Consider the following 14,206-nt stretch of genomic DNA (forward strand, 5'->3'; position numbering starts at 1 on the left):
ATTATTTATGCAGTTTTGCAGTGTTTATGTTACACGCAGACAATGGAATTTGGCAGAAAATACAGACTTAGAAGAGCCGACAAAGAGAGCAAAGTAGAGATGAGGAAGACAGAAAGAGAAATGCAGCGAGAGTGAAAAAGATTAAAGGTAGTAAGCACCTTTGACATTTACATTTTCAGCTCAGCAGGAGTTTGTTCATGACTGTTTATTTGGTCCGAGCAGCGATCATTTCAGCTGGCAGACGACATGCCACCCCTGTTATTGATAAAAGATTGCATCTCTACATTGTTTCCATTTCTGCCAATATATTGAAACAATCAATATTTACATGCCCCTCTTGCTTGGACTAGTCAAAACCACATGTTGTCTCATTGGCCTGCTTCCATTCAACCATCACTGAGCACGCTGTGAGAAGACGGAGAACACAGGGAGAGTTTGGGCCCATATAATAACGGCTGTAGGAATGCCAAATTCCTGGCTATTATAAGTGTTTACTGGCCAGGTCTACATGAGCTGTTTCCTACATGCTGGGACAGTGAGATTGTGTGTGTGTGCGTGTGTGTGTGTGTGCGAGAGAGAGAGTGTGTTTTGATATATGTGTCTCATGCTGGGACCTGTGTGTGCTATGCATGTGCATGCCAGTGTGTGCATGTGTGCAGAGTTAGGGTGAGTGCATGCATGCAGTTAACCATCAGGGTGCTCACTTTACTCTGTGTGTGTGTGTGTGTGTGTGTGTGTGTGTTTGGATCAGCATCAGGTGATGAAGGTTTGACAAGCTCCATTCACTTTTCTGATCTACAACCGAGTGCAAATGTGTGCAATTGTGTGTGTGTGTGTGTGTGTGTGTGTGTGTGTGTGTGAAGGGAGAACAGCCAAGCCTCCCCTGTTCTGTCTTACATCAGCCTCAGTTATAGTTGTAAGAAAATGATTGTTGACATAGAGGTGCACAATGGGCTTAGATTGACTTGTAGCTCTGTTCTGCTTAGCTTTCTCACACTCATGCTCTTCATCAGCGCTGAAGTATATTTTTGTTCATACACACACACACACACAGAGTCACTCACACTGGAATGTCTTAACTACTTTTTTCTCATTCTTTCCAAAAAGAGAGCACATGGATGTGGAATTTCCCCAGTCAATTCAGTGACCAAAGGGTATCTGCCACAGCTAAAAATAGTCTTCTTTTATAACAGTATGCATAGTTTACAACAAAACAGTTGCTACTCCCTGCAAAATGCAGCTGGAGCTCTTGAGCAATTCATTGGGGTGATATTCTGCATGAAGACAATAGTGAGTCATTATGTCAAATAGTGCATACTGAACATAACTTATTAAAGCAACATTAAATCTAAAGCCACCCAATGTTAATTTTGGAAAAAGGTTTCTTTGGTGTCCTTTTTAGGAAGTGTTTGTTTTTTATTTCCATCATCTGTCCTCTCGTCCTCCTCCTCTTTCTTGTCATTCTCCATTCGTCCTCTTGGCCCTCCCCTCGTCCAGCTTCATCTTCAACCTCTCTTCCTCCTCCCTCTCTTTCCTCTCCTTCTTCTACTCTCCTGTTGCGTCCTCCATCTTAACCTCCAAGTGCCTCATCCTCCTTCCTTTTGACCTCGCTCCTCCACTTAAGTCTTCACCCCCTCGTTCTCCTCATCCCTCTCCTCTGACTCCTCCTCTTCTCTCTCCATCCTCACTCTCCCCCCCCCCCCCGCCCCCCACTTCTCTTCCTCTTCCTCCTCTTTCTCCTCATCCTCTTTTTCTTCTTTACATCTGTGTTGGCCCTGCGCCTGAGAGACCAGGAAGGGCTGAGGAAATAACACCCATCCTCCGTGAATGAGCCATGCCAAACATCCCCGCCCCTGGTGAATGGACCGTTCCAAACATGACCTGGTGCTGCATCGTAAACCTTAGTTCTGACAGGAAGAGGGAGAAACAGAGAGATAGAGAGGGAGAGGCAGCCATGTATGTCAATTATACACTTTCCACATCAACTCGGATAAAACTTTTGCTATTGTTTCTTGTTGCTTACTCTCCACAAAAAGTGCAGAATTTGGTATTTATGTTCTGTATGCGTGCTATACTCCTGCTTCATCTGTGAATAAGAATAAATGCAAGCGAGGGGAATTCTATCATGGCTAACATTGTGTATTCCTGGAGCCGGCCCAGCAGAGCATAGGGTGGGGAAGAGAGACAGACGGGGTGCGTTGTGGTTCTTTGGGCCGGCAGTAGGAAGGGAAATAGTCCAGAGAGGCCAGCGTGGGAATGGGTCAGCATTTCTGACAGCCCAAGCCCCCACCCTCTTTCCCTCCTCTCCCTCTCCATCCCTTTCCTTCGCTCCTCTCTCCTCCCCTCTGTTCACAGCAGCTTTTTCTTTTTCTCTCTCTCTCTCTCTCTCTTTTACTTTTCTTCCTCTGTCCCCCTCTTACCGAGGAGGGGGTGAAGAAGTCTTTTCTCATGGGCTTCTCCCAAATTGTTTTCACTGACATTTCTGAGATATTTCTCTTTAAAGAAAATATTTAGAGATATTACTCCCTAATAGGGTCGCTGATGGCCATGTTTCGTGTCCACGCAGACAGTCGAGTTGTGAAATGTAGAATCCTGCAGGGTGTTTTGTTTTTTGTTTGTTTTAACAATTTATGCACATGTTTAAGAAAGCTGTTCATTTCATTTCCAGATGCATTATAGCTGCCACGTGGAAATCACGGTTTGGTTTGTGAAGTCATATTACATTACATGGCCACCCAAGAAAAGAGCATCTGTAGTATAGTATATAGTGACAGACACACATACCTGCAACTTATAACTGCAGCTACACATCATTCTGGGCAGGAAAGGGTGTCGTCTATGATCAAATCTGCAGATTACTCCTTTTTCCATTATCGTGCACACCCTTTCCTTTTTCGTTTTTCATTTCTCACTTCTCCTCTTTACTCTCACTCTCCATTTCACTTGCTCTTTCTTTTTTTTTTTTTTTTTCCTTCCCCTTCCAACCCCCCCACCCCCCACCTTCCTTTCCACCTCTCCCCATATTTCTGTGTCAGTATGCTGATAGAGTTTGGGGCCTAGGTAAGGAAAGGGATATTAAATCAGGGCTTCGGTTGTGTGTGTGACTCTAGCCAAGGCTGTGATTGACAGGAATGCTAATTCAGCTTTTAGGAGTTTGTTCTTCTCTCCTACTGAGGAATCTTTAACCCTGAGATTGTCATCGTCACCGCCACCAAGGACTTTTTTGTTCCATTTTTAGATGTTGTCGTTTTCTCTTTCTCATGACATTTAGTGCTGTATCTGGGACAACACAGTCCTCTGGGAGTTAAGGCAGTCATTTTGCAACTTTTTTTTAGTTCGCCGAAACAACATATCACTCTGGCATTTTAAATAAGGGTTAATGTACTTTCTACTGCTTGGGGATTCAATTGAAGTCGATGGAATATGAATGAAATTGAAAAAAGGGGGTTTTAAGAGGAGAAAACTATTTCTTTGAGACTGAAACTTCCATCTGGATTAGACCAATTTTGCTGAATTATCCGGACTAAGCACACACACATGCGCACGTGTAAAACACTGCCTGACGTCACTGATGTCACCGTCCCATAGGTCAAGCTTGGGCGTTAACAGATTCATCTGTTCTGTTATGACAACATTCCTCATCTGAGAGAACGAAACGGGAGGCGGGGGGGACAGCGGAGGGGAAGGAAAGGAAGAGGGAAACTGTTGTTCACAAGCTGTAAAACCTCATATAAACCCAGGCAGCTTTAGCTCGGCTCACCACACATGTTGCAATTAACATGCAATAGCACGCTTCGTCGGCTGACCTCAAAGGCTGCGCTGATGTTAGGTAGCTAGGCATGTGGTTAGCAGTGGGAGTGTAAAGGTCAGTCGGGGCAATGCAGATCAAGCATAGAGCTGAGTTCATAGATGTCAGGTGGCCAGAAACACAGCAGTTCAGGAAATGATTTGATACTTCAGAAGAAAAGGAAAATTTCATTCTTTGGTTTTATTGCACCATTAGACATTTCGTGATGGTCATTGGATTCTTATAGCTAATACTGTAATGTATTTCACTGTCAAGTGTAGTGTTATTTTTTGGGTGTAGCCTCTTTCCTTCAACCTGTCTACTTCTAACTTTCCTTCATATCCCAGAATGACTTTGGACCAGCCTCAGAGAAAGGCCTCAAATTGTTGCTTTCAAGCAGATTTAAGCACATAAATACAGTAGCTTGCTAGCCAACTGAATTTTAAACAATGGAGTTGTGTTGATTACATTCAGCGGCACCCTTTACTTAAACCACTGCATTTAATAAAGATGTGTATAATCCCACTGCATGTCTGCTTTGGATTTTGCTCTATTAAATGAGCTAGGGTCTGTAGATCTCAGCCTTTTCCACAATAGATTTATTTTCTTTAATGTCAGGGCAAGACGTTGAGACTAGAGTCGTTTTTTTGCATTAGACACTCAGTCTAATGCAAAAAAAACTAACATAATGTGTTCATTTATGAGCTTTAGAGGTGTTTGTAGACATATTTTGTCAGCTTTTGATAGAGCCAGGCTAGCTGTTTCACCCGGTTTCCAGTATGTATGCTAAGCTAAACTAAGCTAAGCTAACCATCTCCTGGCTGTAACTTAATTTTTACTGTACAAACATGAGAGTGGTGTCAATCTTCTCATCTAACTTCATACAAGAAAGCAAATGAGCGTATTTCTCAAAATGAAAAACTATTCCTTTAAACTTGGTAGGAGATATTTGTGTTGAAATGAGTGTATCAGCAAAACTTAGAGAATTCCAGAACTTCCAGAATTGTATCAAAACAAGTAAAAGTAAGCTTACTGTTACTGTTGTTAACTTAAAAAAATGTGATTTCTTGATTTAATGTGATAATAATGATTTAAACTCCCCATAGAGATATAAAATTTAAGTCTAGTCGTTCTTTTGCAGTGCATAAACACACTCTCTCTCACACACACACACACACACACACACACACCTCTCCAGTTTACTTTATTCCAACACTGACCAGACCAGGACGACCTGTGGGCCAGAAGCACTGTTTTTCTGGCTCTCTCTTATCCTCAGCCAAGCCATGTCTCAAGACTGAGTTTTTATCAGCTCGTGAAAACTGTAGTGATAAGAAGTATTGGTTGTTGCACAGCTTACAGGTCAGCTTAATAGGAGAAAAAGGAGAGAGAAAAAACTCCAGACAAATCCACTAGGTTTGGTCACTGTGATGATTACAGTCCAATGTTAAAGGACTTTGAAGTCTCTAACTGTGGAGCTAAATGGAGGACGGGAAGCATGAGGCGGGAGATGAGAGGTTGAAAGTTGAAAATGTCTCTTTTGTCTGCTCATTCTCTCTTTTCTTTTTTTTTCGCTGCCTTAGGTTGGCGAAGAATGATGATGACGAGGAGGAGGCGGCCCGCGAGAGGAGGCGCAGGGCACGCCAGGAGAGGCTGAAGAGCAGGGAAAGCGAGGAGCCCAGCGGCCAGCCAGACAGTCTGGTCATGACCAACAGCCACAGGTGACACACACACAGACACACACACAGACACACACACACACACACACACACACACACACACACACATAGCAACACAAGCTCTGTCTGTGATAAATAGTGTATGTAGTCAGCAGATGACTTCAGACTGCTTCACTTCCAATTTTTGGTCCAGCTGAGGAAGCAAAAGAGCAACAGGAAAAAGAGAGAACTGTCATGTCATCTTGCCCAGACATACAGGTTGTACCTCATCAATAATCTATGTGAGTTCCTTTTCTGTGAGGAAAAAATCTCAGACAAAGAATACCACCACATTTTTAACAACCTCTGCTGTAAAAAATATATATATTTATATTATTGTAGAGTTGAAGATTATTTAAAGCCTTTCCTGTGTTTTTTTTTTAAAGGAGACAGCTGTCCCTTTATGTAAACAAACGATAGCTCAAAATCAAAGCAGATTTTCTATTAAAGGACAATTCGTAACATTTAAGGGGGATGTATCATGCACATTTTCAGGTCTATATTTTTATTCCGGGGCTTTACTGGTATATTGCATACATATATATTGCAAACAAAACACACAGATCAGGCTGAAGCTCTGGCTTTTGATTTTCAGGGAGCATTTTTACATATATTGACAAGTTTTGCCTTTTACCATGTTAAACATAGACATCTGACATTATAACAGTGTAAAAATAACAGAAAATCACAAAAAAACTTGATATGAAGACAAAAAGAAAAGTTTCATCAGCATACACAATATCTTAATTCTAATATGTCTTAATCTTTTTTACATATGAGACAATCAATGCAATAACTGAACGCCACTTCCTTATCAATCCCAGCTGTCAGTATGACAAACAACCCATGATCTCATACCTATCCATCAGAGAGACTGCCACAGGAACGAAGCAGCAAAAAATGTCATTTCTATGCAGTTTAACTCTGTGACATCAATCAGTCTTGGCTGTGGTGGAAGTGGTGGGTCGCTCTGACATCTAGCAGCACAGATGCTGCTTTGTGGTCATGAATGTTTCCTCTCTATGAGCTCAGAGATACATCCTGGGCCCGGTCGAACAACAAGGGGATTGTGCGGGAGGATGCTGAGACGGGACCTAGCGCTCACTGGCCATTGTCGATTGTTTAGATGCAAGGATAATGTTTGCCAGACTGTTAGGTCAGAATAGTTTGAGTCATGCTGAGGTAAATGGCGGACAGTCGGTGGATTGGAAGAGATATCATAAAAGTTTTTTTTTTTGCGTTATGGTAGGTGGTATCGGAAGGGGTGTTTACAGAAACGGTAATTCAGTCAAGGGTAAAAATCTATTTTCCAGACCTAGAATCCAATAGATTTTTTTTTTCTGATTTGCTGTTTATTTCAAGTCCTGACCAATAGTTTATTTTAAAACATTTCTGTGGTGAGGACCTGTCAATACAGCCAAATGTCAGCATTCTCCACATACTGGCTAAAGAGCAGACAATGATGTGGCAGCCACTCTCTAAACTTTGATTTCCTGTCACAGTGTTTCATTTTTTTTTTTTGACATTTTTGCAACCCAGATTCTTTCAGCATTTTTTTGTAGCAGTGGCCAGTTTAAGTCACAGTAGAAAAAAAAACTGAATTGAATATATGTTACTCACATTCAAACCTGGAAGCTGCTTAAAAGGAACGTATTGTAGATCTCTGCTATTTGCCACTAAATAATTATGGAACAGTTAGGGGTTATGTGCCTTGCTAAAGGGCATATCATTGCTAACAGGAGATAATATTATACATTCACTTTTCTTGCCCACATTTTCTGAGCAGCTTTAGGCCTGCTGCTCAGCCCTCAAGGTTTCCTCCTCCTTATTAAAAAAAAAACCCTTACAGTGGAATGTCTGTCCTCTCTTGCTCCTCCTAGTGTGACAGAGACCGTGTCTGTGAGCAGTTCTTACGGAGGAGGCGGCGGAGACGACGAGGAACAAGCCCTGCTGGATCGCATGGCCAAACGCGAGGAGAGACGGCAGAGACGCATGAAGGAGGCGCTGGATAGACAGAGGCAGCTGGACCCCGCCGAGACGGAGGGCAACGACAGCGTGGCCACGGAGGAAAACAACGCCGAGGAGGAGAGGCCTTCCTCCTGGCGTAGGGGCCGTTACCGCGACAATGAAGAAGAGGAGGAGAAGACGGTGATGTACAGCTCAAGGAGAGAGGAGAAGGAGCAAGAGGAGCCAAGAGAGGAAGAGGAGGCTGCTCCTGAGGGTGGAGATGAAGCAGAGGAAGGAGTAGATGAAGAGGAGGAGGAGAAAGTGGAAGTCGTGGAGGAAAAACCAAGAAGATCTTACTTTAGAGAAGAGGTGAGTCATTTTTTTTATCTTGTACTCTTGTTTTCGTAAGTTTACTTTTGGTAACTGAAAGTCCCTGCAAATGTGATGATGTTTCCACAGGAATCAACTGAAGAGCCTAGAATGCAAAACGAGGTATGGTCATTGATTTATTGACTTTGTGCTGCACATCCTGGAGTTGATCACTGATCCTTCTTTCAAAGAACTGCTATAATCCTTTTTCATAGGAGCTCGCTGAAGAGGAAACACATTCAGTAGTCAGTGAGGGTTTACATCAGGCCAAGGCAGCAAATTCATTCGCTGAGAAGGATGCAGTAGCATCAGAGGAGGCTGAAGAGGTACCTGAGGATGATTATGTAGATAACACATCAGAGAACAAGCCTATGATACTGAGAAATGATACTGAAGTGGACAAAGAGGTATCTGAGATACTGCACTCAGAGGATAATGAGGTATATTATATATGTGGTAAGGATTTCCGTAGAGGTGTGATGCACAGCACAGAAAATCCCTCTGGGTAACTTCAGTGTCTTTGGAGAGATACGTAAAGAATACCTATAAGACTAAACCACACAAACTTCTCTTAATGAGACCATCTTGTTGACTTAGTGATTAATGTCGGAGCCAGACGCTGAAATTACCCAGATACCTTGTGTCGTCACAGTGTGGTTTGCGCCGCTGCAAACTGGAGGTAACTGAGCCAGCGTTTTATGAGGTGTGGTTGCAGCCAGTGCGGTCAGATTTTCAATAAGGTTAATGCTATGCTCCACAGAGTGGTCACGGTGTTTTTCTGCATGTCTTCCACCTCAGCTATGAGAGCAGCAACACTCCACATCACACTGACTTCGCTCTGAAAAATTTGCTGTAGCAGAGGAACATAATGTAATTTTTTTTAAAAATAAGTTTTGACTACAGGGGATATTGTAAAGAAATCATTACACCAGTCAAGAGTTTTAGACCATACTAGACCAGTATTTTGGGCTTATTATAAAACTTGAAAACAAAAATAATCAAAATGTTGAAGTGAGCTGAAATTGGTTGTGATTTTTCTATTAAATTGGAAATACAAAATGTAATAGTCAATAGCCTGATGAACTACAGATCCCTACCTTGGTTTCATCTGTCCACAATATGAGTTTCATGTGCAGCAATTCATTATTTTTTCAAGTTTTTAAGAGCCTCTGAACTCTTTTTGTCACGCAATCCATTAACCATGCCTCCCAAAAACAACGTCTGAGCCTTCTCTTACACAAACTAACTACGCTTTCAGGCTCCATAGACTGTTTTCAGTCTAGGTTTGACCTTTGATAATGTAAACAGCAGTGCTCAAAGACACCTCATGTTTCTTGGCACGTTTTCTGTTAAGATAAAGACATCACTCACGTCCTTGCTAAATATCTGAGACAGATGCGCCAAACACCTAAGTATTTGTAATAAACATATTAATCACAAGTTCTAAAGAGACTCTTATGTAGTGCTTTATTAGAGGCAGCTGTGCTGGAAAGCTTCACCAGATCAGCCAATATCACTGTATGTTAAAATGCATAGACAGTGTGAGACAGTATCAACAGGAAGACAAGTGTATGTTCTGTGTTAGAGGTTATTAATATATGGTCTTTAAACACTTGACTGGCAGCGTACATAATAATTATAAGTTATAAAACTTAAATTATGTTTTTGATGATGGATGACAGTAGAATCTACAGCTGGAGACACTCCCAGAGTGATCACATGTTAGATAATCCTCTGCTACCAGTAATTCTGGAGTGGACGCTGTGTTATGTGATGTTCTGTGTTATTTTATTTCAGGGTGTGCTCTCTCTCTCTCTCTCTCTCTCTCTCTCTCTCTCTCTCTCTCTCTCTCTCTCTCTCTCTCTCTCTCTCTCTCTCGTGCGCGACAATCCCGTGATGTCACATGATAGACCCCGCCCACTCAGCCCACCCACCAATAGCATCTTTGTTTGTTCACTGTGGTTGTTTGTGTGTGTGTGCGGCTGCAGGTGAACGAGAGAGAGGAGCAGAGCAAGCAAAACGGAGGGCTGCATGAGGATCTCAAACAGCACAGGAAACCTGAGAGGACACTCAGGTACACAGACACAACAGACACCAAGTCACCTCTTATGTATTATTAAAGACACTTGTTTTCCCCAAAGCAAAGTTCCAATGATTCATGTCCCAAATTGCTGTCAATGGAAAATCATAATTATCACCTGAATGTGGTTATTCTGTACAGTATTGCTAAATTATTAACAGTTCAAATTGTATCTTTCATCTCATCCTCCTTACTTCACAAGAAATACACCACATCATACATACCTACCATGATTAAATAGGCATGATACTTAGCTAATTGTAGCTGATTTAACAGTGATAGTTGACATACAAACACCACTATTCTCCAATTGCCCAAATACTGACTGTAAAAAATAATATTGGAGAAATGGTGATACTGATGTATAAAGCTGATATTCAATTCAATTCAATTTGTATTGTCATTAGACAATCCATTATATATTGCGTGATTACACCAGTATATTCATATATCAGTGCTTATCTACATTTGACCAGTTGTGGAAAAGTACTGCAGTAACTTAATACTCTTCTTAATACAACAGTTCGCTGAGAAGCTCAAGGTACCTACCAGCTAAAGATCACTGTTACCAAAAATAAGACATCCAGAAGTGAGGTGAAAAAACATTTAGTGCTTTTTAAAGTTTTCATCTAGTGTATTTGTTAAATGATGCAGGCTGGATCTTACATAATCTGAAAATGATGCAGAATAAATATTTATATCAGCATCTCTACTGTGTTTGCATGTGCTGAACAGGAGCACTTTAATCAAAGAGTAATTTATTGACGTTGCAGTCTGACATTTATCATTCAGGCTGGTATAAAAGTATGGAAAAATTGCCAGGGGCATCTGCAAAGTAATTGAAAGGTATACCTGAATCAGATTCTCAGGCTGTTTTTGTTGCTTTTTTGCTTTCTGTAGTGTGTTTTTGACTTGGGTCACCTTAAGTAAGTCTCCAGCCTGAAACTTTAGATGTGCTGTAACATTATCTTTGCCAAGGTGATTGTTAGTGTTTGTATTTGCAGATGTGCTCTGTTTGTTTGCTTACCCCTGAAAGAGAGAAACCCTTGAAGTGCGTGTTTAAATATTCAGATGGTATCAAATGTCAAAATGTTAACCTGAATGTCAACCAGTTTTGCGTCCTACTTACACAGTTTTTGTTTTCAAGTGGTGACCTGCACGCATCAGGTACTCTATTTGTGCGCCCTGACCCGTGTTTGTCTGTCTGTCCCAGTCGCAGCAGTGTGCGTTCCACCGAGGTGTCTGCGGGTGACGACCAGGACGACGCAGCCCGCCTGGAGGCAGAGCGCAAGCTGGAGGAGCTGAAGCGTCGCCGCGACGACGCAGAGAGTGAGGAGTTCGAGAGGATGAGGCAGAAGCAGCAAGAGGCCGAAGCCGAGCTGGAGGAGCTAAAGAGAAAGAGGGAGGAGAGGAAGAAGGTGCTGGAGGAGGAGGAGAGGCAGAAGAAGCAGGAGGAGGCGGAAAGGAAAGCCAGAGAGGAGGTGAGGAAGAGAAAGTGATGTTTTGATCATGTCTTCTTTTTTGAATCACTTTATAGATGCTGTTTGATCACTTCTACTCTGTCTGTATATGTTTCTCTTCTCCTTTTTATCCAATTTCTCCTTGAAATTAAAATTCTCCTCACTTTTTGTGTAAGGCAATAGAAACTATCATGATACTGCAGCTACTGTGCACATTTTACTACTTTTCGAAAGAGGTTTAAACAGTTTTTGGACATATTTGTGGAAACAGCATCTAAACTTCAGGCCTCTGGGTGGGTGGTTCCCATGGCAGCGACTGACAGATATTAGAGAGTCATTGCCAGGAGACATGCAGTCAACTTCTGTGGTGCATTACTGACTGGATATGACTATTTACTGGACATCATAAACCCGTAACACCTACACATGTTGATACAAGATGTTTTTTTAGCCTGTTTCAACAAGCACACATAGTGTAGGCTATGTATTGTTAGCAATTTAAGACATCTTTTCCTTTACAGCATTGAGCAATCCACTACCTCGCATGAATATAGTTAACCTAGCTTGATAGTTAGCACTGATTCACTCTAGACTTTAATTTTAGTTCTTGTTATTTCAACACCTGCTAACTCATTGGCAGCTCCTGTACAGTTTTCAACCTACATTATAGAAAGGACAGAGTGTAGTTAGTGTTAGCTGTCTCTGTTTCATGAGTCCAATACAGTGACCTGCAGGCAGGTTCACAGAGTAACGTAAAGTCTATGGGCCGAGGGGGAGCTTGCAGGAGAAACATGACTGCACATATTCAGTGTGCCTCACAACCCAGATGTAAACACGGAAACTCAAAAAAATTTTGGGTACATGCACCAGGCGAGCAGTTTTCATTTGACTGAATAGGCACCATCTTTGAGTCTAGTATCCAGTTCCCATAATACATCTATGGTTATCTGCCTGCTTTGCTGTTAGAACTGAAATTATGTAACTAATTATTTTAGTACCTTCCCACACAGATGTTGCACCAATCAAATTACAGTACTGACAGTGTCAGTTGATACCAGAAATGAATGTAAAGTGTGCAATCACGGCAGAAAAATTAGCAGGAAGTCAAACTGAAATTAATTTTTTTTTTGAGGATTTTAATTTCAGTCTCTATTTCTGCGTCTTGTTTCTTCTACTATCATTTTTAAATTTCACAGCCCCCTTCCTCTATCGTTGTTTCTCACACCAGCACATTCACATTGATTTACCCTTTACACCTGTGTGAGCTGAAGCTCATGCATCACACTCATACTAGCGCCGTGGCGACGTTATCTCGCCATACTTCACTGTTATCATGACTTAACCTATTTGGGTCCCGACTCGTAACTCAAATATGTCATTCCTTTTTCCTCCTCTTATAACGACCTCATCCTTATGTATCTCAAACATGATAACCTCCGCTTTCCTATGTGTTCACATCCATGCTCAACTGCGCGATGTCGTTCATTTTCTTTCTCAGGCACTCACTCTGAGGCCCCCGCATTCTTACTATTACCCTGACTGGCCGTCTTTGTTGATCTTGGCTCCAAACGTAGCGGCCCATCTCTCGCTATCTGCCGCTGTTCTTGTCCTCTTGTGTGATGTTAATGAGGCCTTTTGGTTTGTAATTAAAAGATGGCCCAGAGTTACAGAGAGACTAATTAACCAAGACAAGGCTGCTGGAGAGGGCTGATATACTGCCAAGTGCCAGCCCTCTTCTGAATACAGTACAAATGGTTCATACACTAATTGTAAAAAAAAAGAAACTGTTGATAGGCCTGTCTCAAGCTTTTCAAAATGGCTTTTTTTCCTGAGGCAGGCTATTACTGTAAATAAGAATTTGTTCAGAGTAATTGAATTTGTTCCTGACCTGCCTCATTGGATAAAGTAAGTGAATCAATTAGAAAGTGGCACATATCTATTGTCTGGGTTGGCTGCATTCCTAATTGTTAGTTGTCTGTCATGTTGGTGACTATTGGCGAATGTAACCTAATCCACACGTAGAAAGTGATCCCTGCACATATGATAAACAATCTGTAAATACACGTGAAAAAACGTTAAATATTTTTAGAAATTTATATGCACGAGAAGGATTTTTAAAAAGCAAATGTTAATGGATTAATGAACACCAAGTTAGAAATAGAAATGTGGAATACTGACATTTATTCAAGTTGGGTTGTATTTATTTGTAAAACTGGATTACATTTGGGCAAATTGGTTGTGGGTTGGAAAATGAATTTGTGAACACCACAAACTACTCACAATCATCATACACGTTTCTAAGTTTTGTTTTTATTTGTGGATCATGAAACACGCAAATTTGTCACCAGTACAAAGACTAATTTCTCTCCACAAAAATCGAGCATGGCTGAACAGGCAAAGAACAAAACGCCACCTTCATGTGCTCCAATTAAAAGCAAATAAAAATGATAAAAATGTCAAGGATTATTAATTTCTTTCTAATTTTGCACTCATAAGTACATCTGCTGAACTGATTCAACACATCTGTCTCTCTCAGGAGGAGAAGAGGAAGATGAAGGAGGAGATTGAGAGGAGGAGAGCAGAGGCAGCTGAGAAGAGACAGAAGGTGGAAGACACCATGGACGGGGAGGGCAAACCCTTCAAGTGTGTCAGCCCTCGTGGCTCCTCTCTGAAGGTCAGTCTGTCATTGTTAACCTCTCACCTCTGCCCCGCATCCAACTGCAGAGCGTCAATCCTGTTTTATTTGCCAATTGACTGTTCGCCAAGCTCCGACCCCCCTAGTTACAGCTGCTACGTCCGTCAAGCTGTCTGTTCTCACACGGCACAAATGCAGTATGATAATGAG

The 14,206-nt window shown here is 41.7% G+C and overlaps 1 protein-coding gene across 1 annotated transcript in view; it reads left to right on the forward strand.

The window, feature by feature from the left end:
- cald1a (caldesmon 1a) overlaps nucleotides 1–14,206 on the forward strand; it is a 55,610-nt gene that overhangs the window by 29,225 nt on the left and 12,179 nt on the right. The window contains exons 3-9 of the mRNA XM_044343046.1: nucleotides 5,371–5,508; nucleotides 7,386–7,821; nucleotides 7,912–7,944; nucleotides 8,037–8,147; nucleotides 9,810–9,895; nucleotides 11,115–11,382; nucleotides 13,898–14,035. Of these exons, the coding sequence (XP_044198981.1) occupies nucleotides 5,371–5,508; nucleotides 7,386–7,821; nucleotides 7,912–7,944; nucleotides 8,037–8,147; nucleotides 9,810–9,895; nucleotides 11,115–11,382; nucleotides 13,898–14,035 (1,210 nt within the window). The remainder of the gene's footprint in view (nucleotides 1–5,370; nucleotides 5,509–7,385; nucleotides 7,822–7,911; nucleotides 7,945–8,036; nucleotides 8,148–9,809; nucleotides 9,896–11,114; nucleotides 11,383–13,897; nucleotides 14,036–14,206) is intronic.

The sequence above is a fragment of the Thunnus albacares genome, chromosome 23 (genome assembly GCF_914725855.1).
Source record: "Thunnus albacares chromosome 23, fThuAlb1.1, whole genome shotgun sequence".
NCBI classification, from domain to species: Eukaryota; Metazoa; Chordata; class Actinopteri; order Scombriformes; family Scombridae; genus Thunnus; species Thunnus albacares.